The 25,573-nt window shown below is 53.6% G+C and overlaps 3 protein-coding genes across 6 annotated transcripts; all 3 read right to left on the bottom strand.

Annotated features, from left to right (window-relative positions):
* Positions 1 to 1,898: 1,898 nt before the first annotated feature.
* Positions 1,899 to 4,944, bottom strand: C2H19orf53 (chromosome 2 C19orf53 homolog). Of its 2 annotated transcripts, none has more exons than XM_007182072.3 (3): positions 4,795 to 4,944; positions 4,661 to 4,716; positions 1,899 to 2,343 (listed from the first exon to the last, which is right to left on the bottom strand). In XM_007182072.3, exons 1-3 carry the CDS (start codon positions 4,889 to 4,891, stop codon positions 2,200 to 2,202), a joined length of 297 nt encoding a protein of 98 aa, XP_007182134.1. In that variant the 5' UTR covers positions 4,892 to 4,944; the 3' UTR covers positions 1,899 to 2,199. The 2 variants fall into 2 exon arrangements, with proteins under 2 accessions (XP_007182134.1, XP_007182135.1); XM_007182073.3 differs by having other exon boundaries at positions 4,846 to 4,933.
* Positions 4,945 to 6,179: 1,235 nt separating this feature from the next.
* Positions 6,180 to 12,307, bottom strand: MRI1 (methylthioribose-1-phosphate isomerase 1). Its single transcript, XM_007182077.3, has 6 exons — positions 11,216 to 12,307; positions 10,902 to 11,140; positions 9,889 to 10,064; positions 8,429 to 8,605; positions 8,124 to 8,348; positions 6,180 to 6,398 (listed from the first exon to the last, which is right to left on the bottom strand). Exons 1-6 carry the CDS (start codon positions 11,483 to 11,485, stop codon positions 6,253 to 6,255), a joined length of 1,233 nt encoding a protein of 410 aa, XP_007182139.2. The 5' UTR covers positions 11,486 to 12,307; the 3' UTR covers positions 6,180 to 6,252.
* Positions 12,308 to 12,457: 150 nt separating this feature from the next.
* Positions 12,458 to 24,281, bottom strand: YJU2B (YJU2 splicing factor homolog B). Of its 3 annotated transcripts, XM_007182074.2 has the most exons (11): positions 24,206 to 24,281; positions 23,431 to 23,475; positions 21,453 to 21,674; positions 20,000 to 20,053; positions 18,469 to 18,551; positions 16,679 to 16,734; positions 14,958 to 15,018; positions 14,335 to 14,477; positions 14,067 to 14,239; positions 13,255 to 13,393; positions 12,458 to 13,157 (listed from the first exon to the last, which is right to left on the bottom strand). In XM_007182074.2, exons 3-11 carry the CDS (start codon positions 21,453 to 21,455, stop codon positions 12,676 to 12,678), a joined length of 1,194 nt encoding a protein of 397 aa, XP_007182136.1. In that variant the 5' UTR covers positions 21,456 to 21,674; positions 23,431 to 23,475; positions 24,206 to 24,281; the 3' UTR covers positions 12,458 to 12,675. The 3 variants fall into 3 exon arrangements, with proteins under 3 accessions (XP_007182136.1, XP_007182138.1, XP_057397204.1); XM_007182076.3 differs by lacking the exon at positions 16,679 to 16,734; XM_057541221.1 differs by lacking the exon at positions 23,431 to 23,475 and having other exon boundaries at positions 24,206 to 24,276.
* Between the last annotated feature and the right edge of the window lie 1,292 nt (positions 24,282 to 25,573).

Genomic DNA, 25,573 nt, shown 5'->3' with positions numbered 1-25,573 from the left:
GGGGCGGGACTGGGAGGAGGCGGGGGTCTGGAGGGGGCAGCCTGGGGCTTCCTTGTTTTCTGTTCTCCCCACTAGAATGTCAGTTCTCAGCTCTACCTAGCCCAGAGGTTGGCATGCAGTAGGTGCACAATAAATGCCCAACGTGCAAAGTGACTCCATGTTAAAGGGCAGAAGTCACTCGCTGTCTGCTTAGGGGAGAAACTGCTGTGAGGTGGGCAGATGGCAGGAGGGTCCAGGTCCTGTAGGTGGGGCTCAAGGAACGGTATACTCTGGGCATCACAGAGCCAAGTGGCAGCCCTGCCCTCCAGTCCCGGGTCTGGGCCCCATCCCCCGCCCCTCTCCTCCCCTTAACAGAAACCCTGAGCCCCAGGCCCCAGACAACTCCAAACTGTGAAGTCTCGCCATCAAATTAGGGCTCTGCTGCCACAATTCCTGTGTTTTTCAGATGTAAATCAGCATTTTTTTTTTTGTTTTTTGCATGTGAAATTACCCTTCCTGCCTTTTCCGGGGGTTAAAACTCACATGGAAAATTCACCATTTAGAAGGGTATAATTCAGTGGCATTTAGCACATTTACAACGCTTGCAACCACCAACTTTAGTTGCAAAACCTTATCACCTCCCAAAGATGACCCCATACCCACTTGCTGTCACTCCCCATTGCCCCGCCCCCCCAGTCCCTGCTACCCCATAGAGAACCACTGTCGCTATGGATTTGCCTCTTCCGGACATTTCACATGAATGGAATCACACATTATGTGGCCTTTTGTGTCTGGCTTCTTTCATAATGTTTTCAAAGTTCACCCATGGTGAACTGTATCATTCTGTTTTATGGCTGAATAATATTCCATCCTGTGGACAAACTACACTTTGCTTATCCAGTCATCTGTTGGCAGCATTTGGGTTGCTACCACCTTTGGGTGACTGTGACTGGTGCTGCTGTGAACGTACGTGTACGAGATACTGAGTCTATGTTCGATCCCTTGGGGTGTGTGCCTGGTGGGCAACGGCTGGGTCACATGGTAACTCCAGCCTGAACTTACCGAGGAGCCACCAAACTGTCTTCCACAGTGGTTGTCCCTTGCTTTTTAGAAAATGTTGGGAGTTTAGTCACCCACCTCGGGGGAACAGCCACCGCAAAGACAGCGGCTCAGCACCACCCAGACTGTTGCCTGCCTGGTCCCTGAGCTGTAACCTGCTCCCCACACCCCCATCAGAGGGAGGGAGGAAGGACCTCAGACCAGAAGAGCTCCTGGCCGATCCCACAGGCACAGCTGAGGTTTTAGGGGAGGGGAGCCCAGGATGGAACAGAACAGAAACTTGGTCTGTTAAGAGAGGCAGCAGATGGGCAGCTGAAAGCACATACTGGGGCTCTGCCAGTGCTGGGTTCAAGTTCCTGCTCTGGAATGTTAATGATGTGACCTGACCTGGGCATCATGAGGACTGGGGTGATGTGTGGAAAGCACCAGAGCAGTGCCTGGGCCACAGGCAGTGCTTCGTACTTGCTGTTATGACTTATGACTTTTTTTTAAAGATCGAGGTGGCACTGAGAAGTTTATAAGCACATTCTGGTTTAATCAGCATTTTGACTCTACAAGGTGGTGTCAGTACCTGTCCTGCAGATGGGAAAGTGACTCCCTAGGCTGCCTGGCCGGTCCCCGGCAGAGGGGGTGACACAGGCACGTCTGTGGAGGGTATGTAGGTGAGTCACCCAAGGCAGGAGGAAAGAAAACTCTCCCCTGGTTCCCACGCTGGAGGTGCAGAAGCCCATTCGTCCTTCCCTGGCACGTGGCTAGTCTCCTGTGGAAACTGCTGGGGATGACCCGGTCGCGGCACCTGGCCCCAGGCCCCAGCATGTCCCGCTCACAGGAACATGTGAGCTCACAGGAACATGTAACCGTGGGAGGAATGACAAAGTCAGGTTTATTGCTCCGGGTTAAACCAGTGGAGACAGGATGTGGGGAGGGGGAGGGGGACACAGGAAGCTGGTGAAGGCATCCTCCTGGCCTTGGCCTGCGCTTGGCCTTGGCACCCTGGGAAGCGAGTCGGTGCACTTCTGACCTGCTGATCACCTGCTGACGGGCCAGGCCCCCAGTAAAGTTTGAGGCGCAACCCAAGGCTCTGGGGAGCATGGTCCTGCCTCCCTGCACAGGTCTGAGCACAGAGAGGGTTGCGGTGATGGCCTCTGCTGGGCTGCATCCTTAGGAAGGCGTCTTGGTGGAGGAAGGGGCTGCTGCCTTCTTTTTGGTGGGGGCCTTCAACAGGGCCAGCTTCTTGGGCAGACTGGTGCTGGCTTTCATCAGCACATCATGTTCGATCTTCTTCCGGATCCCGACCTCCAGGTTCTGAGGGAGCAACCGTGGCACAATCAGACTGGGACCTGAGGCGGGAGGGAGGGCCTGGTCTGCTGCCCTTTCTCCTGTGAGCTCACAAGGGGCTGGATCAGCAACTCCCCCCGAAACAACACCTGAGAGTCTGGTGGCTGGGGGTTAAGCCCTGCTTCTGCCCCATACTCTGGGAACACTGCACACCGAAAAACCCCTTCTCATCTCTGGATCTCAGCTTCTAAACCTCTGCCCATTCCCATTTTACAGCTGGGGAAACTGAGGCACCTGCAGTGAGGAGGCACTTGCCCAGGATTCCCAAATCATGTGAGTGATGGGAGACTGGAACCCAGCACGCCCAGAGTCTCCAGCCTCAGCCTCCAAGCGGGCAGCCTCCTCTTGTCTCTGCTTTGCTAATGGTGAACTGGGGCTCTGAGAAATAGGGGTGTAGGCAAGTAAAGGCACAGGAATCAGAACCCAAGTGTTTGGGTCCAAAACTGGTAGTTTAATCATATTACCTAAACTGCTCCCTTGCCCTGCCTATGAGTTTCAATGACCATGACAACCATGACCGTCACCACAGGCCTGGGCGCAAGGGAAACAACAGCAAAGACACAGAAAAACCTCTGCCCTCATGAAGCTGACATTCAGTGTGTGTGGACAACACAGCTGTCAGTGACACACTCTGGTAAACTGTTTTTTTTTTTTTTGGCCACGCCCAGTGGCATGCGGGATCTTCCGTTCCCCAACTAGGGATCGGAACCGGAACCGGAACCGGCGCCCCCTGCAGTGGAAGCGCAGAGTCTTAACCACTGGACCGCCAGGGAAGTCCCTCTGGTAAACTGTTGAAGGATGACAGATGATAAGTGCTGCTATGGAGAAAAGCATACAAGGGATGATGAGTGAGGGGTGGGGTGAGGTTGCCATCACGGATAGCTGCTCAGAAGCAGCGCTTGCAGCCAGACTTGACTTGGAGGAAGGAAGCCGTGTAGATTTCTGGGAGAAGAATCCAGGTGGAGGAAACAGCTAGTGCAAAAGTTCTGAGGTGGGACAAGGAGCAGTTAAGGGGCCAGTGAGGCTGGAGGGAGAGAGGGAGGAGGTGAGGGCAGGGAAAAGATAGGAGCAGAGTGTGCTGGGTCCTGTGGGCTGTGGGGAGAACCTGGGCTCTTCCTGAGTGAGGTGGGAGCCACCGAGGGTTCTGAGCAGAGGAGGCAAGTGCCCTGATTCAGGTGCTCACAGGTGCCCTCTGGCTGCTATGGGGAATGGCGGGGCCAGGAGATCTGGGAGGATGTGACTGCCCTGGTCCAGGTGGGAGATGATGGGATGGGACCAGGTTGGGGGGTCAGAGAGGTGGGAAGTGGGTGGATTCTAGATTAATCCTGAAGGCAAAAAGGACGAGATCCAACCTGGATGTGAGAGAAAGGGGGAATCCAGAGTATCTGGAAGGAGAGACTGTGGCAGGATCATGGTGGAGTCGGGGAGCACAGTGGGGAGAGGATCAGGAGCCTGGTTCTGGACGTACTGAGCTTGAGATGCCCATGAGACACCTTCCCCCTCTGGCTGCGACATGGAGGTAAGCAGGTTGCTGGGTACCCAGGTCTAAGAAAACTGAGGCTCTGGCGATCCAGTGGTTAAGATACTGTCTTCCACTGCAGGGGGCATGGGTTCAATCCCTGGTCGGGGAACTACTGAAAGCTGTGTAGTGCAGCCAAAACAAAAAACAAAAAACTGAGGCTCTAAACAACTTGCTCAAGATTATAGGGTGAGTTAGTATGTGTTGTACAATTAGAATTCACGTCTGACTCCACCAGATCTCTTTGTAACTTCTCTTTCCAACCTTAACAAAAATCTCTTTGCAACTTCTTTAAAAGATCAACCCCATTCACCTGCACACGAAAAAGCTACACTTAAAAACAACCACAAAGACATTTATTTCAGCCCTGTGCTGTTCTCAGGGCTTTACAGGTGTCCTATGGCATTGAATCCTTACAACTCTAGGAGAAAAGTGCTATCACTACAACCATTTCTTCTTTAAGAAGCTCCGGGTGAAGATATACTAGCTGTCGATGGAACTGCGCTTTGCTCCCAGCACTGTCTTCTTGCAAAGCTGGGGCTTTCAACCCCTTTCCCAGACTGCCTTCCCTCTCGAGGTCTATTAACGAGGACAATTTGAGCGAAAGCAGCTAATGTGTGCTGAACACATTTTGCGCGCCAGTCGTGGCTTTAGGAGGCTCACTGACTGTAGGTAATGTTTCCGTACCCACTGCACATGGGAGGAAACTGAAGCTCACAGCACTGGGAGTTCTCCATCCCCGGCCTCCCACACGCTCGAACTCACCTTCTTCAGCTTTTGCTGTTGCACGATGCGTGCCTTCTTGGGTGCGATAACAAGACCTGGGGAGAGATGCGCTCTCGTGAGGCCGGAGAACCTCGGGTCCACCTCGCCCCCCCAGTCCCCGGCCCGCTCCTCACCGCCCTTCCTCGGGCCCCGGTTCCGCTCCGAGGCTGCCGCAGCTGTCTTGCTCTTCGCCGGTTTCCGCGCCTGGAACTTGCGCTGCCCCTGCGCCATGATCAGTCATGCACCGGAAGAGGCGGGGCTGTGGGAGGTCGCAGACGAAAAATGCAGGGCATGATGGGATACAGTGGGACCGGGGGGCGCAATGGCTCACGGGATACAACGTGGCAAAGAGTTAAAGTGACCACTACCCACGACGGTCGATGATAGCCAGCATTTCGCAAAAATTTCGAAGTAAAGGTTATAATGATAAGCTAACACTTACTGGGTGCTTATCTGCTTTGTAAAACTTATGCTGTTTTATGCTCTTTATACATAAACTTCAAGTCTAGGACTCACGGTCAGGCAAGTGAGGCACTCTGGTGCAAAATCTAAGGGGTGCCCCAAACTTCAGTTATCAAGATAAAAATATATTCAACATTCAAAAATAATATTTTAAAACAAAGAAAATCAAATCGTCCAACTACAGTCTGTGGACTGGCTGCTTGATGTTGTAAATAAAGTTTTGTTGGAACGAGGGCTGGTATCAGGAGTGAAGGGAGTAGGGTCAGGATATGCAAGGTCAGGGTTTCATTCTACTTAATATCTTTATATTTTGTTCACCATGGATTGTTTTTGCATTAATTTTGATTTTTCAAAAATAATGCATGAAGCTATTATTTATCTTGACTACTGAGCTTCTCAGGACCTCCTCTAAAATTTTGCACCTGAGGTGTCACCCTAATTCCAGCCCTGAGAGCAACCAAAAAGGGAGGTACTAGTATTGTCTCCATTTTGTAAATGAGGAAAAGAAAGCATGGAGAGGTGAAGTGATTCGGCTAAGATCACACAACAGAAAAAGCGGTGGAGGACTTCCATGGTGGCGCAGTGGTTAAGAATCTGCCTGCCAATGCAGGGGACACGGGTTCAAACCCTGGTCTGGGAAAATCCCACATGCCGCAGAGCAACTAAGCCCGTGCGCCACAACTACTGAGCCTGCGCACTGGAGCCCACGAGCCACAACTACTGAGCCCGTGTGCCACAACTATTGAAGCCCGAGCGCCTAGAGCCCGTGCTCCGCAACAAGAGAAGCCACCGCAGTGAGAAGCCCGTGCACTGCAACGAAGAGTAGCCCCCGCTCGCTGCAACCAGAGAAAGCCCGTACGCAGCAACGAAGACCCAACACAGCCAAAAATAAATAAATAAATTTAAAAAAAAAAAAAAAGAAGAAGAAAAAGAAAAGGCGGTGGAACTGGGATATGAACTCAGGCAGCTTGACTTCAGCTGCTGGGATCTTAAGAGCCATGCAAAGGCCCTGTCTGCTTTCTGTGTTCTGGGAAGAACTGTGGTTGGGGGAAAAAGGTCAGCTTTTGGGCAGGCCATTCAATAAGTTTATTATAAAAATAATGGGGGCAGGATATGGACAGCTAGGTTGGTTACTTCTGGGGTCCATCTAGGGTGACCGTGGCACCTAGGGCTGCCCGGAGCTCCTCAGGGGCAAAGACACCCAGCTCTGTGATGATGCCGCCAGTGATGAGGTCGTGGGGGGTGACATCAAAGGCAGGATTCCAAACCCCAATTCCTGCAGGGGAGAGGGGGGAGGCAAGAAAGGCAGGTATTAGGCTCAGTGAAAGTTCTCAAGCTATTGTCACCTGTCTCACTCACAGTGGTTTTTGGGATTGGGGAATCCTTGAGAATCTAGAGATCCTCACCCCAAAAGTGCATGAAGGCATGGGTTTTGATACCAGTAATGAATTTAGACCCCCTACATTCCTGGATTGTCACCGCCTAAGAAGAAGCTTTCAAAGTCTTATATACATCCACCCACTTGTGCCTGCTCCAAGAATCTCTTTAGGAAACTCCGAGAATCCACCCCAGGGCCTTTGCATGGGCTGTGCCCTCTGCCTGGATGCTTTCCCTCAGATACGCACATGACTTGATGTTTCACTGGCTTCAGGTTTTTGCTCAAATATCACCTTCTCGGTGGGAACAGATAATCCTGTCTAATCCACCCCCTGCACAGACACTTCCCACATCCTTCTGTGCCTCATTTATTTCTCCTCAGCCTTTACCCCCTTCTAACATACACTGGAATTTTGTTATTTATCTCGTTTGTTATCTGTCTCCCCACCGGACTGTCAGCTCTGTGAGGGCAGGGAGTTTTATGTCTTTTTTCACTCCTGTTTCCCCGGCCCTATCATGTCACCTGGCACTGGCCAGGTGCTCAAAAATATTTGCTGAATGAATAACAATCTCTTACACAAGAGGCTGCAAACTCTGTTTTCTCTGGTTCACAGTTTTTTAAGACCATTGAACTAGCTGCCAGCTTTCAAAGTGTGGGAGCTTTCAAACATATAACAAATGTAAGGCTTCTCTTGGAAAAATCAGAAGGAAGACCTGTTCTCCTGGGGTCTGCATTCCTGTGATCCTTGGCCAGAGCAGAGTATCGGGGTCCCCAGACTGCACCTGGCCCGTGTTACCCAGCTTTCCTGGGGGGAGGGGCACAGTGGGTTGTCAACTCTGCTTTCCATGGTCTTATGGGTTTTGATCAGTGCTAAATAATTAAGCCTCCAGGAAAGCAGGGACACCAAAAAAATAACGAGAAAATATTTTTTTTTCCAGAATTAATGTATCTATTTTTATTATTTATTTATTTATCTATCTATCTGTATTCTTTTCCATTATGGTTTATCACAGGATATTGAATACAGTTCCCTGTGCTATACAGTAGTTCCTTGCTGGTTATCCATTTTTAAATATAGCAGTGTGTACACGTCAGTCCCAAATTCCCTCTCCCTAACTGGTCCTTTTTATAAAAGGTTTTCGATCATACTTGTTACTATTTAAGGAGCACTGCGGGCCAGGCACTGTTCTCCACTTCACATGGGTTAATTACACTGAACCGCCTGGGGTATATGAGGTAGGTCATGAAAACAGCTCATGGGGCTCTTAGGGATGAATTTTAGGCAACCAGGCTACACAGCCAGGAAGTGTGGGGAAGCTGAGAAATATCTGTCTCCTCATAAGCACTCGGCCAGGTGGTACTCTTATTTCTTATTCAGGTGAGAAAACAGAGCTGGAGAAGAGCAAGACAATTCGCTCAAGGCTTCCCAACTCATTAGTTGTATCTTCTGACCTTGAATCTGACCTCCAAGACGTGTCTGCTCTAAAATATGGCTTGAAGGAGCAGCTTATGCCCCAGAAGGCTGATGACACCCCAACTACTACCTGCTGCCTGTGAAGGGGTCAGGGTGCCTCAACAGAGGTGCCCAGGCCTATGGTGCCCCCCTCTGGGCGGATGGCTTACCGGGTGCCGCAATCCTGACCCCATTGACATGGGTCAGCTCCTGGCCAGGACGCTCCTCGATGATGATCTCCCGGCCCGTCTTCAGGTGGAGGTCACACGAGGAGCTGGGGGCAGCCACATAGAAGGGGATGCCGTGGTGCTTGGCGGCGATGGCTAGCTGGTAGGTGCCCACCTTGTTGGCCGTGTCGCCATTGGCAACCACGCGGTCGGCTCCCACGACGACAGCTGGGGAATGAGATGCCGGGAGTCACCACCGGGCCCTGGATGCCTGGAGCCCTGCCCGCTGGCGCCCCCCACCTGCTGACCTGACACTCCATAGTGGGCCATGGCGGCTGCCGCCATGCTGTCGGCGATGAGGGTGGCGGGGATCTGCTCGTAGACGAACTCAAAGGCCGTCAGCCGGGCTCCCTGGTTGTAGGGCCGGGTCTCCGTGCAGAAGGCATAGTCCAGACGGCCCAGGCTGTGCAGCGAGCGGATCACACCTGTGGGGCCCAGCCCACCAGGAGGATGAGATGCAAAGGGACAGATGGGCAGGGCAGCCCACTGGTTAGCAGCGTGGTTCTCCAAAGCATGCAGTCCCACTCCCGGGCCCTTGCAGTGGCTGTTCTCTCTGCCTGGTACAAATGTGTTTAGAGAATGCCTTCTCCGTGAGGTCTGCCGGGATTCCTCCATCTCACATAGCAACCCTCACACTGCCAACCCCTGCTCTTTCTCTTTAGCACTTACCACCTTCAAATGCATCATACGTATTTGTTCTGTTCCTGTGTCTGTTCCTTCTATTTTCCTGCTCCTGATGGCAGAGATTTGATCTACTTTCTCCACTGCTGGGTCCCTAACTCCTAGAACTGTGCTTGGCACACAGTAGGTGCTTAATAAATGTTGAGTGACTGAAGGAATGGATGCATGTATGAATGATGGGGTACACAGTAGATAAGCATTTATTAAGCATGGATATTTGTTGAGTGAATCAATGAATGAATGTTTTGCCATGAGAGCCTCAGTCCCCAGGCACAAGGGTGGCACCTAGGCAGGTAGGGAAACCTCCTGGAGAATTTAGGATCAAGTGGAATCTGCTGCCTTGAACCCCAGGACCCAGTCCCCCTGGTCCCGGTCACAGCTACCCTAATCTTTCTTTAGGGGGCTACGCCCTACCCCTCAGTCCTCTTGGAGTCCACATCCCACCCACTTTCTTTTTTTTAAATTTTAATTTAACTTTATTTTTATTTAAAGAATATTTAATTTAATTTTTTTTTTGGCTGCACTGCACGGCTTGCGGGATCTCAGTTCCCCATCCAGAGACTGAACCTGGGCCACAGCAGTGAAAGCGTCGAGACCTAACCACTGGACTGCCAGGGAACTCCCCCCACCGATTTTCTAGGCACGTGGCACAGGCCAGACCTATCGAGTGACTGATCCTAGATGGACAGATGACTCCATCAGAGCCCCCGAGATACAAGGAGACTTTTCTAACGCTGTCAGAATAGAGACCCTAGGCTCTTTTCCTCGTGATCTGAACCCTGGTCGACCAGTGGAGCATAAGGATGATGCCACCATGGAGGAGGGCAGATCTTAGGGATACGGATAGATGGACCCTGATGCTATTATTTGAGCCCCTGGATCCAGTCATACCTGAAGCCAACCCCCTGAGTGTTTCTGTACAAGAACTAATAAATTCACATTTTGGGGGGGGTGTATAAAGTGGTTTGGGTTTCTTTCTCTTGCATCCAGAAAGGGCCCTCCCCTATCCCCGTGGTTGCCCACTCACCTAGGGCTGTACCATAGCCAGCAGTGGCCAGTGCGCCAGTGTTGCAGTGGGTCAGCACGATCACCTTGCCGCCCTGGGGTGCTGCCCGCTCTAGGAGGTGGTGGGCTCCCAGGTCCCCGATGCTCCGATTGTCCCGGAGGTCTTTTGCCAGCATGTCCTCGGTCCAGCGGATCACTCTGGGGCCGACAAGGGGCTCTGAGCACAAGTCACAAGGCTTCAGGGCCCACACCAGCCCCTCCTCCCTGCCCAACACTGCTCTCCTGGAGCTCTCCTGCTGAAAGCCTCTCACAGCTGTGGGGCTGGACCCTTCTGCCACAGCCACCTAACTGTAACTCCATCTGCTCTCGAGACACATTTACCAAGCACCTCCTGTGCGTCAGGGGCTGGGGGACACAGCAGTGAACAAGACAAAAATCTCTGCTCCTATGGAGCTGACACTGAGGTGGGGGAGGCAGGTGATGAACAGACAATAAAGTGAAGGAAAAGGCAGCGGAGTCAGGAGACAGAGGACAGGAATGAGCTGTATTATATGGGGGGTGGGGAAGGCACAAACCTGAAATTTGAAGGAGAGGAGATTAGGTCGATGGATACCTGGCTTGCAGAAATGGTGTGTGCAAAGGCCCTGAGGCAGAAGGGACCCTGGTGGGGGTTAAGAAACATGGAGAGTATCTGTGCAGCAGATGGGGAGGGAGAGAGTGGGAAGAGAGCAGGGAGAGGACCAGGGCTAGAAACAAAATTCTTCAAAAGCAAAAACTAGGTAAATGAGGTGGCACTTAAAAGGGCCTCCAAGGTCAGTTAGAGCTGGGGACATTCAGGGAGGTCAAAGTCAGGGCACTGAGTTCAAGGACCGGGGCCAGGCTGCCCGGTGGTGAGTCCCAGCCCTGCCTGTGTGGCCCTGGACTAAGAGCACACTGCCTCAGTTTCCCCATCTGTAACATGCGTCGTTGCGCAAAAAAAAAAAAAAGAATGAATAGCCGCCGGTTAGAGCAGCGCTTGGCACAAGGCCCCTCTACCTCTCTCGGACCGCCTCCTCCGTGGCGCCCTCCCGCTCCGCTTCCTGGGCTGCGAGGTCGGCCAGGTCTCGGGCGGCGCGGGCCATGTTGACGGCGGTGGGCCGGGCGGTGACAAGGAAACTCAGCGCGTCGCGCACGAAGGCCACGAGCGCGGCAAGTCCGGGTCCCCCGGCGCCTGCCTGCAGCTCCACGGCGAGGCTGAGGCAGCCCACGAGCGCAATGGCTGGGGCGCCGCGCACCTGCTGGGGAAATGGGGGCGTCAGGGACTGCAGGCACGGGAAGCCCCCCACCCCGGTCCCACCGAGCGGCCCCACCTTCATAGCGCGGATGGCCTCCCAGGCCTGGCGCACCGAGCCCACCGCCTCATAGCGGCTCTGCTGGGGCAGCAGTAGCTGGTCGAGGATCTGTAGTGAGCCCCGCGAGTAGCGGATCGCCTCCAAAGTCATGCTGTTGCAGCCGCGATCACCGCCGCTCCCGGGGCTCAGCTGGCCGCGCGCACCAGAGGCGGGGCCGGAAAGGGCGCAGGGGGCGAGGCCAGGGCCCCAGGGGTGGGACCTCTCCCGGAAGGAGGAGCGGGCGCACATCAACTTCGCTGGCTCCTGGGACCCGCCATCCAGGCGCCGGGTCCTACTCCACCTTTCCCGCCAAACCTGGACAGTTAGCCGCACCCTCGGAACCACAAAGGTGCCACCACTTATAGGGCAACTATTGCATGCCAAGTCCTGTGTTTAGCGTCTGGCTATAGCAAGACTGCTAAGTGCCAGGTGGGTACCCTCAGGTGCCTGACTCCTCCAGCCAGAGCGAGTGCTGCCTGTGGCCTCACATAGAGCAAGGCACCAAAAGGGGGTTCTGAGATCGAACAGACTCTTACTGCTGGCTTGAGACCTTCCCATCCCCGCGGGGAGTAAAGGCCTGCGGGCTGGGGGTCACCACCACCTCCCGACAGGGCACATTACAAGTTCGGCACAATTCAGCCAGAACCTCAGCCCCGAGAGGTCCGTATGTCTGGTTTGTTCACCGCTGTATCTCCAGTGGCTAGGATAGCGTCTGGTGCACTGCAAGTGCTCCGTTAATATTTGTGAAATGATCCTTCTCCAGGGTTTAGGGGGAGGTGGTGGGCCATGAGGCACCTGGTTGGATGCTCAGCTGTTTTTTGCTCAGTTTACTAGTTGCCTTCAAAGGAAGCAACACGCTGGGGACTCTTTCATGACCCTTCCAGGGTGTCCCCATGGGTGGGGGATAATGAACAGCCCACACCTGTGTGCTCCATCCCCTCCTGCATCTGGCCTGGATCCTGAGCACCCCTGCTGTCCAGCCCCATTTTCATCCTTCACACTCAGGATGTGCCACCTCCTGTGCCACCTCCTCCAGGAAGTTGGCCCCGATTACAGGCCAGCCTGGGCTACTACCTTTCAACCCTCATCACGCTGGGTGGGGACCCAGGCTGTGGTCACAGCATCAGCATTGGCTGATGAGATGCTGGGCAAGCTTAGTTGGGTTGCAGGGGGAGGGGTGCAGGCATAGCTCCTGGGCCCATCTAGTAATCTGAGGCAGAGGCAAAGAAGCAGGGTTTTAATGCTGGGAGGTCGGGGGTCCCACAAGGCACAGACACCCTCTCCAGGACCAAATAAATAACAACTCTATTACTGTGAGGAGGTGAGGTCTGGGGAGGGTGGTAACCGAGCTCTCCAAGGGCTGGCGGGCTAAGGGGCCGCAGCCTGTGAGGGGCCTCCTCGGTGTGTCTCGGCCTCCTGAGTGAATCTGGCCCCCAGAATCACTCACTCTCCGAACCGGAGTAGTCAGCCACGAGGGAGGAGCTGAGGCTGCAGGGCTGTGGTGTGTCCTGGGGATCGGCTGCCTCCTGGGAGGAGCCTGGCAGGGGCTGGGGCCTGTCCTGACAGCTCTCCTCCTGCCCCGGTGGCCCACTGTTCTTGCAGGTCTTGGCGGTCTCCTGAGGACAGTCTCTGGGGGACGTGGGCCTGTCCTGGGCGGTCCCCTCCGGCACCCGTGGCTCCCCAGACTTGGGGGTCTCAGCCGTGTGCTGAGGGCTCTCTGGGACCTCCCGGGACCGCCGCCGCACAATGCCCAGGTGCCCCACGGTGATGGGGGAGCCAGTGGGAGCAGATCTGCGGTTCTGGGACAGCTTCTTCAGGACACTGCTGGCTTTGCTGCTGCTGGCGCCGGGTCCCGGGGCGGAGGGGAACCAGGAGCGGCTGATGATCTCCGTCCGCTTGAGCTTCTGCTTGTCCTCATATGCTGCGGATGGGGAGAGGGAGGTCCAGAGCCGCCCTCTGCCCGAGCAGCCCCCCATCTCCCCCTGCCCCGACCCCCTCGCCCACTGGCCCCCACGCACAGTCTAGGGTGTGGAACTTGAGCAGGGCGGCCAGCCTGCGGTCATCCTCCGTCTCCGGCACCAGCGGGATGTCCAGGCTTGCCTTGGCCTGCAGGGCCTGGTCCCTCTCTTCCTCCTCCTGCATGGCTTTTTTCTTTTCCTGTGTTGGGGAGAAGGGGTTGGGGACGGATGGCGGGTGTCAAAGCCGTGCCTCTTTGCCCTCTGGGCTGGAGGGGAGAATCCCTCCAGTGTTCAGGGTCTCAGTTTCCTTCTCTTCAAGCTGATGCGAGGAAAAGGCCTCACACAGTGCTCGCGACATAGAATTTGTTCAACAGCAGGAGACACAATCATTAGTATGTGTACCACTGGGTTCTTCACTCATTCATTCTTTCCACAGATATTTACAGAACGTCTTTCTGGTGCCAGGCCTTGTTCTAGACACTAGGGACACAGCAGTGAGCAGACAAAATCTTTTGCTCTGGTGGAGCTGACATTCTAGTGGGTGAGCAAGACAAAGTGGTGAGGAGAGAAAGAATGCTGGGAAGAGGGTAGGAAATAGGCAGGGGGTTCAACTTTAAATGTGGTGTGCATGGTAGAGGGGAGGGTTAGGGACAGTCTCCTGAGAAAATCATGTTTGAGAAAAGGTGTCTGAGTGAGGGAGCCATGCGCATATCTGGTGGAAAAGTGTTCCAAGGTGGAGGGAACAGCCTGTGCAAAGGCCCTGAGGCAGAAGTGCGCTTAGCCTGCTTTTTGTTCTCCCCGCTCCACTGTTGGTGATGCCAGGCAACCCCCGCCTGCCTGTGGTCCTGACCCTGGGCCGGAGCCCTGCTCACCCGGAACCTCTTCCGCAGCATGCTGTTGAGGGCGAAGTCGTCCTTCCAGGCGCTCTGGGCCTCCTGGATGTGGCTCAGGGTGGGGAGGGCCTTCTTGAGCGTGCTCCGGTCAGCCTCACCGTGCTCCAGTCGGAACATGGCATCTGTCTCCAGCTTCTGCTTCTTCTCGTGCTCTGCAGGGGTGAGAGTGGGGCTGGGCCTTCAGGGCCCTGGCTCGGGGCTGGGGTCAGGGTCGGGATTGGGCTCGGAGCCCACCCTTGGCGCTCACCTGTCGTCAGCACCTGCTCGTTGTCTGCCATGTCCCAGCGCTCCTCCTTGCGCTGGGCGCCGCTCACGATCACGTAGTCGCAGTTGGCGGGGTCTGTCTGCATCTCGATGTAGTTGACGCAGAGGTGGCATTTCATGCGGAACCTGGGAGGGTGGAGGGCGGTGGGCTAGAGTCAGGACACTGTGACCTGCTTCCTTCCATCCGTGCGTGTCATCAACTAGGGTTCACGGAGCACCTGCTACATGCTGGGCTCCGTGTCGGGGGGACAGCCGTGGGTGAGACAGATATGGTTCCTTCACCCCGGCACTGACCTTCTGTCCGGAGTTTGTTCACTTGTTCATCCATCCATTCATTTGTTCGTTCGTTCATTCATTCAACAAACCCTCCTGAGGGGACAGAGCAGAGCCTGCGGGGCCTTGTGGGCCACGGGGAGGACTCAGGCTTTTACTCTGAAGAAGGTGGGAACCATGAAGGGTCCTAGGCAGGATGTGCCCTGACTGACAGACCACGATGGTTTCCAGGAGACCCCCAGGGAATAATCATCAGGCAGAGGGTAGAAACTTCCCTCCCACTCAGACTCCTGTGTGGCCCCCTCACCCTGCAGCCCACCAGGCTGCCTCTACCTGTAGATCGGGGTCGTGTAGTAATTGCCAACCTTCTTCTTTTCTGCATTGTAACGAACACCTAGGAGGAGAGGGAGAGAACGAGGCTAGGGCTCAGGCCACCCTCAGCGTCTTTTCCTGGGGTGGGGAGTAGACGGGGGTGGTGTTTCACTCCCCTGCAGGGGAGACACCTCTGGAGGACACAAATTCAAGCAGAAAGGAGCCAGGTCTAGGCTGCGGGATGGGTGCTCAGGCCACAGAGGAGGGTGGGCTGGATGGAGCCAGAGGGCCCGGGTTCAAACCCTGGCTCCACCCCACCAGCTGTGCGACCTTAGGCCAGCTGCCCTGGCCGTCTGGCCTCAGGTTCCCCATCGATTGGATAGGGATGGCTGTGATGCCTACCGCACAGGGCTGGTGTGAGAACTGCAGAAGCTAGTGATACACACGGATCGCTTAACACTGGGCCAGCTGCTCAGCAAGCATTCAAGAAGGGTTGGCTTTTGGGAATTCCCTCCCTGTCAGTCCAGTGGTTAGGACTCCGTGCTTTCACTGCCGGGGCCCAGGTTCAATCCCTGGTCGGGGAACTAAAATCCCACAAGCTGTGGGGTGCGGCCAAAAAAAAAGGGTTGGCTTTTATTATTTTTCTAGAGAATATCCAGGTTTTTTGTTCCTTTTTCACTAATTAGATGATATATTCTTGACTCTTATCTTGCTTACTGAGTGAAAAAAGCTTAAACTAGAAAAACAGAGCTTGCGGGGGGGTTGGTGGTGTGGCCTGGCTGGCTTTTCCTTTTCTGGGGGGCTGCTTCTGTTCACGCCCTGAGGTTGACCCACGTGTGGTGTCAGGCTGCGCCCTGCTCTCTGCCGCCTGAGCGCCTGGCGGCCTTTGGGGCAGGTGCCCCTTTGCTGGGTCTGATCAGGGGGGTGTGTTGGGGGGAGTCGTTCCACTTCAGCAGTGGGGTGGCCTGGCCCCTCTTTCTTGCACTGGACCCTCCTGCCGAGAGCTGCCGGCTCCTGTTGACAGAGCGAGCTGCTGCCCTGGGCCAGGCGCCGCGGGAAGGGCTGAGGATCCCCGTACTATAGCGGAGGAAACGGAAGCCAGGAGGGTCGAGTCACCTGCTGCAGGCCTCAGGGCTGCTGAGCAGGGCCGCAGACCCATGTCTGTCCGTCCATCTGTGCACCTGTGGGCACGATCAGGGGTGTGAATGCTAAAGGTAACAGTAAGGGTAGTGGCAGCAGCAGGTTGAGTTTACGAGCCCTCGCACGTGCCACATGCTGTGCACTAAGCACTTTACTTTTTATTTATTTTTGGCTGCGCTGTGCGGCTTGTGGGATCTTAAGTTCCCCAACCAGGGATCGAACCCATGTCCCCTGCAGTGGAAAGCGCAGAGTCCTAACCACTGGACCGCCAGGGAATTCCCTGCACTAAGCACTTTATATGCCACACAGGCGGGCACTCATACCACCTGAATTTCACAGACGGGTAAATCGAGGCGCATGGCGGGTCAGTCGCCTGCCAAGGGTCACCAGCGAGGAAGTGGCAGGGATGGGATTTGAACCCAGAGCCTCCTAACCGCTCTGCCATGAGGCATCCACAGCCCCCCAGGCACTGCAGCCCACTGTCCCCTACTCGACTCCTGATCGGGAGCCCGGCGGAGACGGCCTCTCACGGCGCCCAGCAGTTAAGGGGCTCGCTGGCCGTGGGGTCAGGGTGGGGAGCAGGGCAGCGGGCGGAAGCTCACCCATGCCGATGTGGTTCTTGCAGCCGTCACACCAGATGTTATAGGGCATCTCAAATCTACACAAACAGAGAACAGCTCATTTGTCCCTGTCCACGTGGGCTCTCCCAGGATCTCCAGGTCAGCGACTCTGGCTGCAGTCACATTGCAAAGGGCGTGCAAGCGGGAGGGTAAAGAACGGTGGTCATTCCTGCAACCAGGTCAGGCCCATCACGTGGCTCTCTGGCCAGCTGACCCAGTCTGGGCGAGCGTCTCCGCTGGGTGCTGCCCTGTCTTCCATATCCCACCACGTCAGCTACACAAGTTTCCAAGCAGAGGAGGAAGCAGGCTTCAGGGGGCACTGGTATTCGATTCCAGTTTAGCTAAGTTGTAGTGACACTGGATTTTTTTTTTTTTAAATACATTTATTTATTTATTTTTAGCTGCACTGGGTCTTCGTTGCTGCACACGGGCTTTCTCTAGTTGCGGCGAGCGGGGGCTACTCTTCATTGTGGTGCACGGGCTTCTCATTGCGGTGGCTTCTCTCGTTGCCAAGTACAGGCTCCAGGCGCACGGGCTCAGTAGTTATGGCTCGCGGGCTTAGCTGCTCTGCGGCATGTGGGATCTTCCCGGACCAGGGCTTGAACCTGTGTCCCCTGCATTGGTAGGTGGATTTTTAACCACTGCGCCACCAGGGAAGTCCCTGGGTTTCTTTTATCCAGTTCTATTTGCAACGTGCAATTCCAGTAAATTTCCATTAACAGCAGTAATGGAGCTTCTCTTTTAAAACAAAACCATTAAGTAATGAATGAGGTGAATTTAAGACACTGTACAGATGAGATGAGGGCTTGGCAAACAGACTGGATGAAGGCAGGGTGGGTGGTTGGCTCTGGAGTGTGGAGGCATGGCGGGAGTTGGAGGTGACCTTCAGCTCTGACTCTTGGGGCCACTGCTGAGATTTGCATCTTGACTACTTTTCCATAGATGTTCCTGCCTCTGATGGTTTTGTCACTGGATGCTCTGCTCAGGCCCAGGGCGGACCCCAGAGGCTGAGGGCAGAGTTCATGAGGCAGAGAAGGAGGCAGAGAGGGGCTCCTTCTGGGACGACACAAGCTGGCTTCTGCTTCCCGCCACAGCTGACCCACAGGGTGTTGGCCAGAAATAAGAGGAGAACCCCGGGAATGGCCATCGTCCTGGCTTGACTGCAGTAATGGCTGTGATTCTTTATCCTCCCCATGTCCATGCCCTTTGCAAGATGACTCTGCAGCCATTCCTGTCAAGAGGTGCAGTGTGTTGTCCCACCCCCTCCCTGCATCATGACTTGCTTTGGGGAATCAATGAGACAGAAGTGACAGGGTACCAGCTCAGGGTCTCTGCCTCAAGAAGCCTTGTGTGCCTCTGCTGGCTCTCTTTTGGAACCTGGCTGCTGCTGTGTGAACAAGCTCAGGCTAGCCGGCTGGAGGATGAGACACACTTGGAACACAGCCCAGTCATACCAACCAAGGCCATGCTGGACCGGCCAGTCCCCAGCCAGGCAACCCCCAAACATGTGAGACAGCCCAGCTCAGGTCAGCCAAGCCCAGCCAAGGCCAGCAGAGGCATCCAGCTGAGCTGCAGACTCGTGAGCAACACGAGTGCTTAACATGTGCTTATCGTTTTGTTACGCAGCAATGGCTGACTGATACAGCAACTTTCTGCTTTATGGAATTAAGACCCTGCAGCACTGGGCAAAATCAGGGGGTGCTGAAGGCTCCTTGAGGTTGACACCAGGTGGCACAAAGGGCAGGGGTCCTCAGGTGATGCCAGGGCCTTACCTGATGATGAGGATGCCCTGGGACAGCTTCCGAGCCCGCTCCCGAAGCGGGTGGCTGTTATGGTATCTGTTGAGTGAGCCATGCTGTGTGGAAAGGAAGAGGGAGCAGATTAGCACTGCTGAGCTGGGGGAGCTCAGGCCCTCTCTCACAGGCCGAGAGAGGCCTCATTCTTATGTCCTGCTGGGAGTGTTCACAGCAAAATGGGAGGCACCTAGGCTTTGGTGAAGCAAGTGGGCTTGGAATCAGGAAAACGGGAGTCTGCATCTTACCTCTCCCATTTAGGAACTAAAAGAGCTGTGTGACCCTGGGCAGTGACCTCACCTTTTGCCTTCCTGAGCCCTATGAGTCAACTGGGGACAAGGATCATAATTACCTCCAGGTGTTGTGAGATCAGGTGAGATGACAAGACCAGCAAATCTCTGCTGGGTACTCTATGTGTGTCATCTCACTTTAATCCCTCAATGTTTCTGGAAGGTCAGGTTGTTTTGTTTCCCCTTTGGACCTATGGGGAGACTGTGGTGTAGAAAGGCCGAGTCATGTGCAGGGGACCACACAGCTGGGACATGCTGATTCATTTACTAGCCCCTTACTGAGCGCCCACAGTGTGGGGACACAGACACAAATGAGACAGGTGAACATCCCTGCCCTTGAGGTGCAGACGTTCTAGAGGGGGAGATGGGGGGCTTCCCTGGTGGTGCAGTGGTTAGGAATCCGTCTGCCAGTGCGGGGGACATGGGTTCAGACCCTGGTCTGGGAAGATCCCACATGCCGCAGAGCAACTATGCCCGTGCGCCACAACTACTGAGCCTGCACTCAAGAGCCTGCAAGCCACAACTACTGAGGCCCGCGTGCCTAGAGTCCATGCTCCGCAACAAGAGAAGCCACCGCAATGAGAGGCCCGCACGCTGCAACGATGAGTAGCTCCCGCTCGCCGCAACTAGAGAAAGCCCGTGCGCAGCAACGGAGACCCAATGCAGTCAAAAAGAAATAAATAAAATAAATAAATAGAGGGGGAGATGGACAATACGCAAATAAATGGGTGATGCATCAAGGAGTTAAGAAGGCTACGGAGAGAAATAAAGCACTAGGTCATGCGACAGAGAATGAGACGGTGGTCAGGGAGGCCCTCTGTGAGGAGAGACCTAAAGGAAGGACAGGAGTCTTGGGGTCAGGGGGAGGGAGAGGTTCCAGGCAGAGGGAACAATGAGGAGGCCAGACGAGCTGGAGCTGGGAGGGTGAGGGGATCTGACCCAGAGGCCGTGTGTGGGACCTCATTCTGGACTCCACTGGAAACACACAGCACTGGGCATGCTGGTGTTTACATGGGTCATTGACGAGGGTCACACTGACCACCTGGGAGGGAAGGCTGCCCCAAGACGCAGGTGACAAGTGCAAGGCAGGGAGACCTCGGGGGCCGCCCGGGCTTCTGCAGCTCTGGTTCTGACTCCAGGAGGGGATGAAGAGCGTGGGGCTCCTGCCCTGTGGGGTCGCTATGCTATCGTGGACACGGAGAAGGAAGCCTGCCCCTTACCTTTGTAGGGTTGAAATCCGGAGGGTAGTACTTGTTTACGCCTTTCCTTTCACCCTGGAAAGCAGAAGAGAGACGTGAGTCAGCGAGGGTCCTACAAGAGACCTACTCATGCAGCCTTGAGGGGCGAGACCTGGACAAGGAAGACAGGGATATCCTGGAGGATGGCCCAGGGCTCTGTGTCCCATCGAGGACTGGTGACTTGGGGGAAAAAGCCCCACTGTTGGGAATTACCCGGCAGTCCACTGGTTAGGACTCAGCGCTTTCACTGCTGTGGCCTGGGTTCAATCCCTGGTCAGGGAACTAAGATCCGGCAAGCTGAGCGGCTCAGCCGAAGAAAAACAAACAAACAAAACAAAACCCACTGTCGTCGCTGTGAAAAATTCCACAAGGGTCAGACTCTCCTAGAGCAATGGCTTTCACAGTTGTTTTGGGACTGTGACTTAAGGTAAGACATATTTAACCCCAAATGCACAAGCACAGGTTTCAGGAAAGAATGCTCACCCAGCTGTGACTCTCTCTTTTAAATGCTGGCAGCCACCTGCTGAACTGACTTATTGACTTAACGATCCACTGAAGCAGTGGGTCTCAAACTTGGCTGCACGTTACAACTACCTGAGGAGTTTCTAAAATAATGATGCCTGGGACCCACACCCAGAGGTTCTCCTAACAGAGGACCTGCTCTGGGGCATGGTGCCTGGACACAGGGCTTTTCAAAAGCAACCCTGGAAAACACGTGTGTATACACATCCTTGTACATACAGGTTCACTCACAGTAGCCAAATGGTGGAAACAACCCAAGTGTCCATCAGTGGATGAAAGGATAAACAAAACATGGTCCATCCATATAATGGGATATTATTCAGCCACAAAAAGGAAGGAAGCTCTGATATATGCTGTAATGTGGGTAAACCTTGAAAAAATCATGCTAAGTGAAAGAAGCTGGATACAAAAGGACACATGGTACATGATTCCATTGATATGAAATGTCCAGAACGGACAAATCTACAGAGGCAGAAAGCAGACTGGTGGTTGCCAGGGGCTGGGGTGGGGGAATGGGAGTGACTGCTATTGGGTATAGGGTTTCCTTTTGGGGTGACGGAAATGTTCTGGAACTAGATAGAGGTGGTCATTGCAAAATATTGTGAATGTACTAAATGCCATTGAATCATATGTTTTAAAATGTTAGTTTTATGTTATGTGAATTTCACACCTCATTAAGAAAAAAAAAACAGGAAAAAAAAAGAAAAAAGCTCCCTGGGCGCTTTTAGTACACAGCAAAGTTTGAGAACCACTGCACCAAAAGGCCATGATCCAGAGTTTGAAAATACCTGAGAGCTTGGGGTCAGGGGTGGGGAAGGAGACTTTTAGGGGAGGGAAAGGGCTATTCAGGGGACCCCTTCCCTTCACCTAAAGATCAGAAGAGAAACCCAATGAGCACAGCCTGTCTACTCACCATCTTGGAAGCTGCCTACTGGTCCTCACCCGCCACTCAGCCAATCTGAAAAGACGATGAGACACTGCTTTGTCGACTCACTGCCCAGTGCCAGCCTCCTGGACAGCCTGGCAGACAGTCGCGGCTTCTCTGTGAAGATGCGGTGGGCTGTGCGTGGTGGTGGCGGCTCAGACGATCCTCCCCGCAGCTGTAGGAGGCATCCGAGGAGCGGCGTTTGTCTGTCTGGAAAGGGAGTGTCCTGTCCACTCTCCATCCAACATGTATTTCCCAGCTGACACTTCTCACCCCTCCACGGCCCCCATCATCGCTCGCCTGGACGAGTACAGTCACCTCCTCCCTAGGCTCCTGGCTCTGCCCTTGACTCTCACGGTCTGTTCTCCTCGTAAGGGCTAGAAGGATCTGTTAAAATATAAATCTGAACTATCGCTTTCCTGCTTAAACCCCTCCAGTGATTCCCATTGCTTTGAGAATCAAGTCAAACCCCTCCCCATGGCCTATGGGGCCCCTGCCTGCCTCTCCGAGCCCACCTTTTTACCCCTCTCCCTCTCGCTCACTGTTCCACTCACACTGGCTTCCTGGCTGCCTTCGAAAGCTCAGCAGGTGCAGGCCAACTGCCTTGAATGCTGCTAAACACCCGCAATACACAGGATAACACCCACCACAAGTGTTCTTTGTCACAGGTCTCAGCTCAAACATCACCTCTGTCAGAGGCCTCATCTGATCCCCTGATCTAAAGTCTCTTCTTCCCTGGAGCTTCTACCACATCACCCTGTGTCTGTTTACTTGTTTACAGTCTGTGTCCTCGGCCGGGTCCCACTGTGCTATGTCTCTGGCACCCAGGACAGCTCCTGATAAATGCTGACTTCATGAACCTCTGATAACTGACTGAGGTTCCACAAGACTCTGTGTGGGTGACACAGAGACACTGGGAATTTGGGGTTAGCAGATACAAACTATTACATATAGAATGGATAAACAACAAGGTCCTACTGTATAGCACAGAGAACTATAGTCAATATTCTAAGATAAACCATAATGGAAAAGAATGTTAAAAAAAGAACATATATATATGTATAACTGAATCACTTTGCTGTACAGCAGAAATTAACACAACATTTTAAATCAACTGGATTTCAATAAAAAAATTAAAAAAAAAAAAGAGAGACACTATGAGGGACTAAAGTGTAGTCCAGAATAGGGATTGGCAGATTTTCTCGATTGAGGGCCAGAATTTCTGTCCCAACAGCTCAACTCGGCTCTACTCTGCTGTCACTGCTAGAAAGCAGCCATAGACAATATGTAAATGAACGGGTGTGGCTGTATTCCAACAAAACTTTATTTGTGGACCCTGAAATTTGAATTTCACGTGATTGCCACATGTCACAAAATATTATTCTCCTTTTGATTTTTTTCCCCACAATTTAAGAAGTTAAATCCATTCTTTGCTGGTGGGCTGTACAAAATCAGGCAGTGGTCTGGTTTTGGCCTGTGAGTGTAGTTTGCTGGCTCCCTGTGTTTGAATCAGGAAGTCTCTAACTGTTTCTGCCAACTTAGCTGTGTGCTCTCTAATAGTTACTGTGTGCTACCCGCTGCAGAGTCCAACATCATTGCCCCATTTACTCTATACTGTGTTAGTATTATCTCCAGTTGACGAATGAGGATGTGGGAGCTTAAGTAACTTGCCAGGGGCCAGGAGCTGATAGGAAGGCAGAGCCAGGGTGCAAAGCCCCAGATACAAAGTGTTCCACCATCCCCCCAAACTCCTCTCCAACTCGGATCCTCCACCTGTAAAGCGTGCCCCTGGACCAGATTTTCTTAAAGTCACTTCCAAACTAAAAATGCTTTTGCCAACAAAATAGCTAATTGCCCACCCGAGCTTTGGGGGCACAGTTCCCTGGGCTGGAATCCCTGCTCCATTCCTCACTAGCTGGGTAACCTTGGCCAATGTCTGAGCCTCCCTGAGCTTATATTTCCTCACCTGTAAAGAGTCGATGATGGCAAGAGGACTGACTTTCTGGAGTTGCTGTAAATGAAATAACATACAAACATGGGTAATGCTTGCACAGAGTAAGTACTCCATTTACAGGAGTTGGGGGTCTTACCGTGGTTTTATCACCCCAGTGAGTGGTACAGGTGGGGTTACAGGGTGGATGTATAGAAATCTCTGGTTCTTGGTATCAAGAATAATGATAAACCCCACTGGCTCAGGGCATAATGCTTGGGCTTGGATTCCGACTCTGCTTTGCTTGCTAGTGGCTTGACTTTGGGCAAACTGCTTCTCTCTCTTGAGCCTGTTTTCTCATTTGTAAAACGGGGTTTATACAAGTATCAACCTGATGAGGTTGCTGTCAAGACTCAGTGAATTAAAGTATCTGGAAGAGCGCCTGATGCTGAGTTAAACGTTGGTAGTTTTGATTATTTCTCATGCCAAACCGTTTTACAAGCGTCATTTAAAAAAACCTTCACCGAGACCCAGAGAAGTAGGGGCTTACTGTCCCATTTTCCAGATGAGGAAAACCTGAAGAGGTATAATATGGGCCAGGGTCAGGTCTGGGGTCGCGGCCAGGGCCTGGGGTTTTGGGTCGGGGGTCGCGGCTGGGGAGCGGGCGGCTCCGAGCATCGGGCCCACGTTCCCAGAGCCCCGCGGCCCCTGGCGCGTTCGTCCCCATCGGGCGGCTCCGAGGCCAGGTGAAGCAGTGGACGGACCCCCAACCCTACCGGGCCTGGCCACCCCTCTGCCCGCCTGCACTTACCTGCCCTCTTCCTGACGTCACCCCGCATCCGTTCCGGAAGTCCCTGCTGAGCGCGTAAGGGGGCGTGGCGCACACCCCGCGTGACAGGGGCGCCTGCGCGAGGCGGGGCGAGGCGGCAGCGCAGCGCTGACTGGCTGAATGTCGAACACGCCGCTCGCTCACAGCCGCCGGAGTGGACCAATCCGGGCCTGCCCTTCCCAACAGCACGCACTACACGATGCCCCACCCTCGGCCCCGCCCACTTTGCCTGACCCAATCCGAGGACCGCCTTTCTGATGATGCTTTCCAGAGAGCGGGATTTCGCCAGCTGAAGCGGTGGAGCAATGGTGGGCAAATTCCAGCTCCTGGGCCAAATCAAACCAGCCCCTTGTTTTTGAATGGCTAGCGAGTTAAGAATTGTTTTTCCATTTTTAAATGGTTGCGGGGGGAATCAAAAGAATAACATTTTATGACTTGTGAAAATCAAATGAAGTTCACATTTTAGTGTCCGTGTATAAAATTTTATTGGAATACATCTGCGCCCACTCATTTACCTGTCTGTAGCTGCTTTCCCACTACAGTGGCAGAATTGAACGGTTGTCACAGAGCGCCTATGGCCCATGGAGGCTGAAAATGTACTGTCTGGTCGTTTACAGAAGTGGGTCAGCCCTTGTCTTAGAGCCTTCAGACCAGCTTGATTTTGCCTTCTGCACAGGGCAATGGCTTTTGAATGTACTTTTGTGCCTTGTAGAGTGTAGCAAAATCTGTTTGTTCATTTGTTCGCTCAACAGCTGTTTACTGGGTGCCTGCTATATGTCAGGCTACGGGGATTATGGAGTAAAGGACACACCCTTTTCTCACTGATGAGGCTGGCATGTCAACTGGCAATTTATCGAGGACAGTGTGAAAAATGATGACACTACTACTGCTATGATTGCTACTATTACTATACTATTTGGTGCCAGGCCCTGTTCTAAAGCCCTCATAAGTCAGATCTTGTGTAATCATAGTGCTGCATATGGAGTGCTCACTACTCACCAGGCATCATTCACCAGTGCTCACTATTCACATGAATCACCTCAGGGAATGCTGATTCCAGGAGATGGATACTCTATCATTTTCATTTTATAAATGACGAGACAGGCCCAGAGAGATTAAGCAACTGGCCCAAGGTCACACAGCTAGTGAAAGGTGGAGGATTTGACTTACATCTGCTGACACTAAACCTTGTTCCTTTAACCTCTGAGCTATACTGCTTTGGGTTGTATGCATTAAACATAAGGGCTGTGGGAACCAGGAGGAATCTTTAACAAGGGTGGGGTGTTCAGGAGCGGGCAGAAGTGAGGGTCAGCGAGACCCCTGTGAGGGGTGACACCGGAGCTGGATAAA

This window comes from Balaenoptera acutorostrata, chromosome 2, assembly GCF_949987535.1.
Source record: "Balaenoptera acutorostrata chromosome 2, mBalAcu1.1, whole genome shotgun sequence".
Classification (NCBI taxonomy): domain Eukaryota; kingdom Metazoa; phylum Chordata; class Mammalia; order Artiodactyla; family Balaenopteridae; genus Balaenoptera; species Balaenoptera acutorostrata.
Note: the sequence above shows the minus strand (reverse complement) of the source record. Positions and strands in the feature narration are given on the sequence as shown.

Bases quoted from the DNA above. Each gene is read 5' to 3' on its own strand.
- C2H19orf53 (XM_007182072.3), bottom strand. From the start codon at position 4,891: ATGGCGCAGGGGCAGCGCAAGTTCCAGGCGCGGAAACCGGCGAAGAGC. The intron at 4,717-4,794 runs GTGAGGAGCGGG...ATCTCTCCCCAG, and splicing joins CCGGGGCCCGAGGAAGGGCG to GTCTTGTTATCGCACCCAAG. The intron at 2,344-4,660 runs GTGAGTTCGAGC...TTGCTCCCTCAG, and splicing joins AACAGCAAAAGCTGAAGAAG to AACCTGGAGGTCGGGATCCG.
- YJU2B (XM_007182074.2), bottom strand. The intron at 18,552-19,999 runs GTAAGGGGCAGG...CTTTCCACACAG, and splicing joins CGGATTTCAACCCTACAAAG to CATGGCTCACTCAACAGATA. The intron at 13,158-13,254 runs GTGCGTGGGGGC...CCCCATCCGCAG, and splicing joins CAAGTTCCACACCCTAGACT to CATATGAGGACAAGCAGAAG.
- MRI1 (XM_007182077.3), bottom strand. From the start codon at position 11,485: ATGTGCGCCCGCTCCTCCTTCCGGGAGAGGTCCCACCCCTGGGGCCCT. The intron at 8,349-8,428 runs GTCAGCAGGTGG...CTCATTCCCCAG, and splicing joins GGCCCACTATGGAGTGTCAG to CTGTCGTCGTGGGAGCCGAC. The intron at 6,399-8,123 runs GTAAGCCATCCG...TCTCCCCTGCAG, and splicing joins GGTCAGGATTGCGGCACCCG to GAATTGGGGTTTGGAATCCT.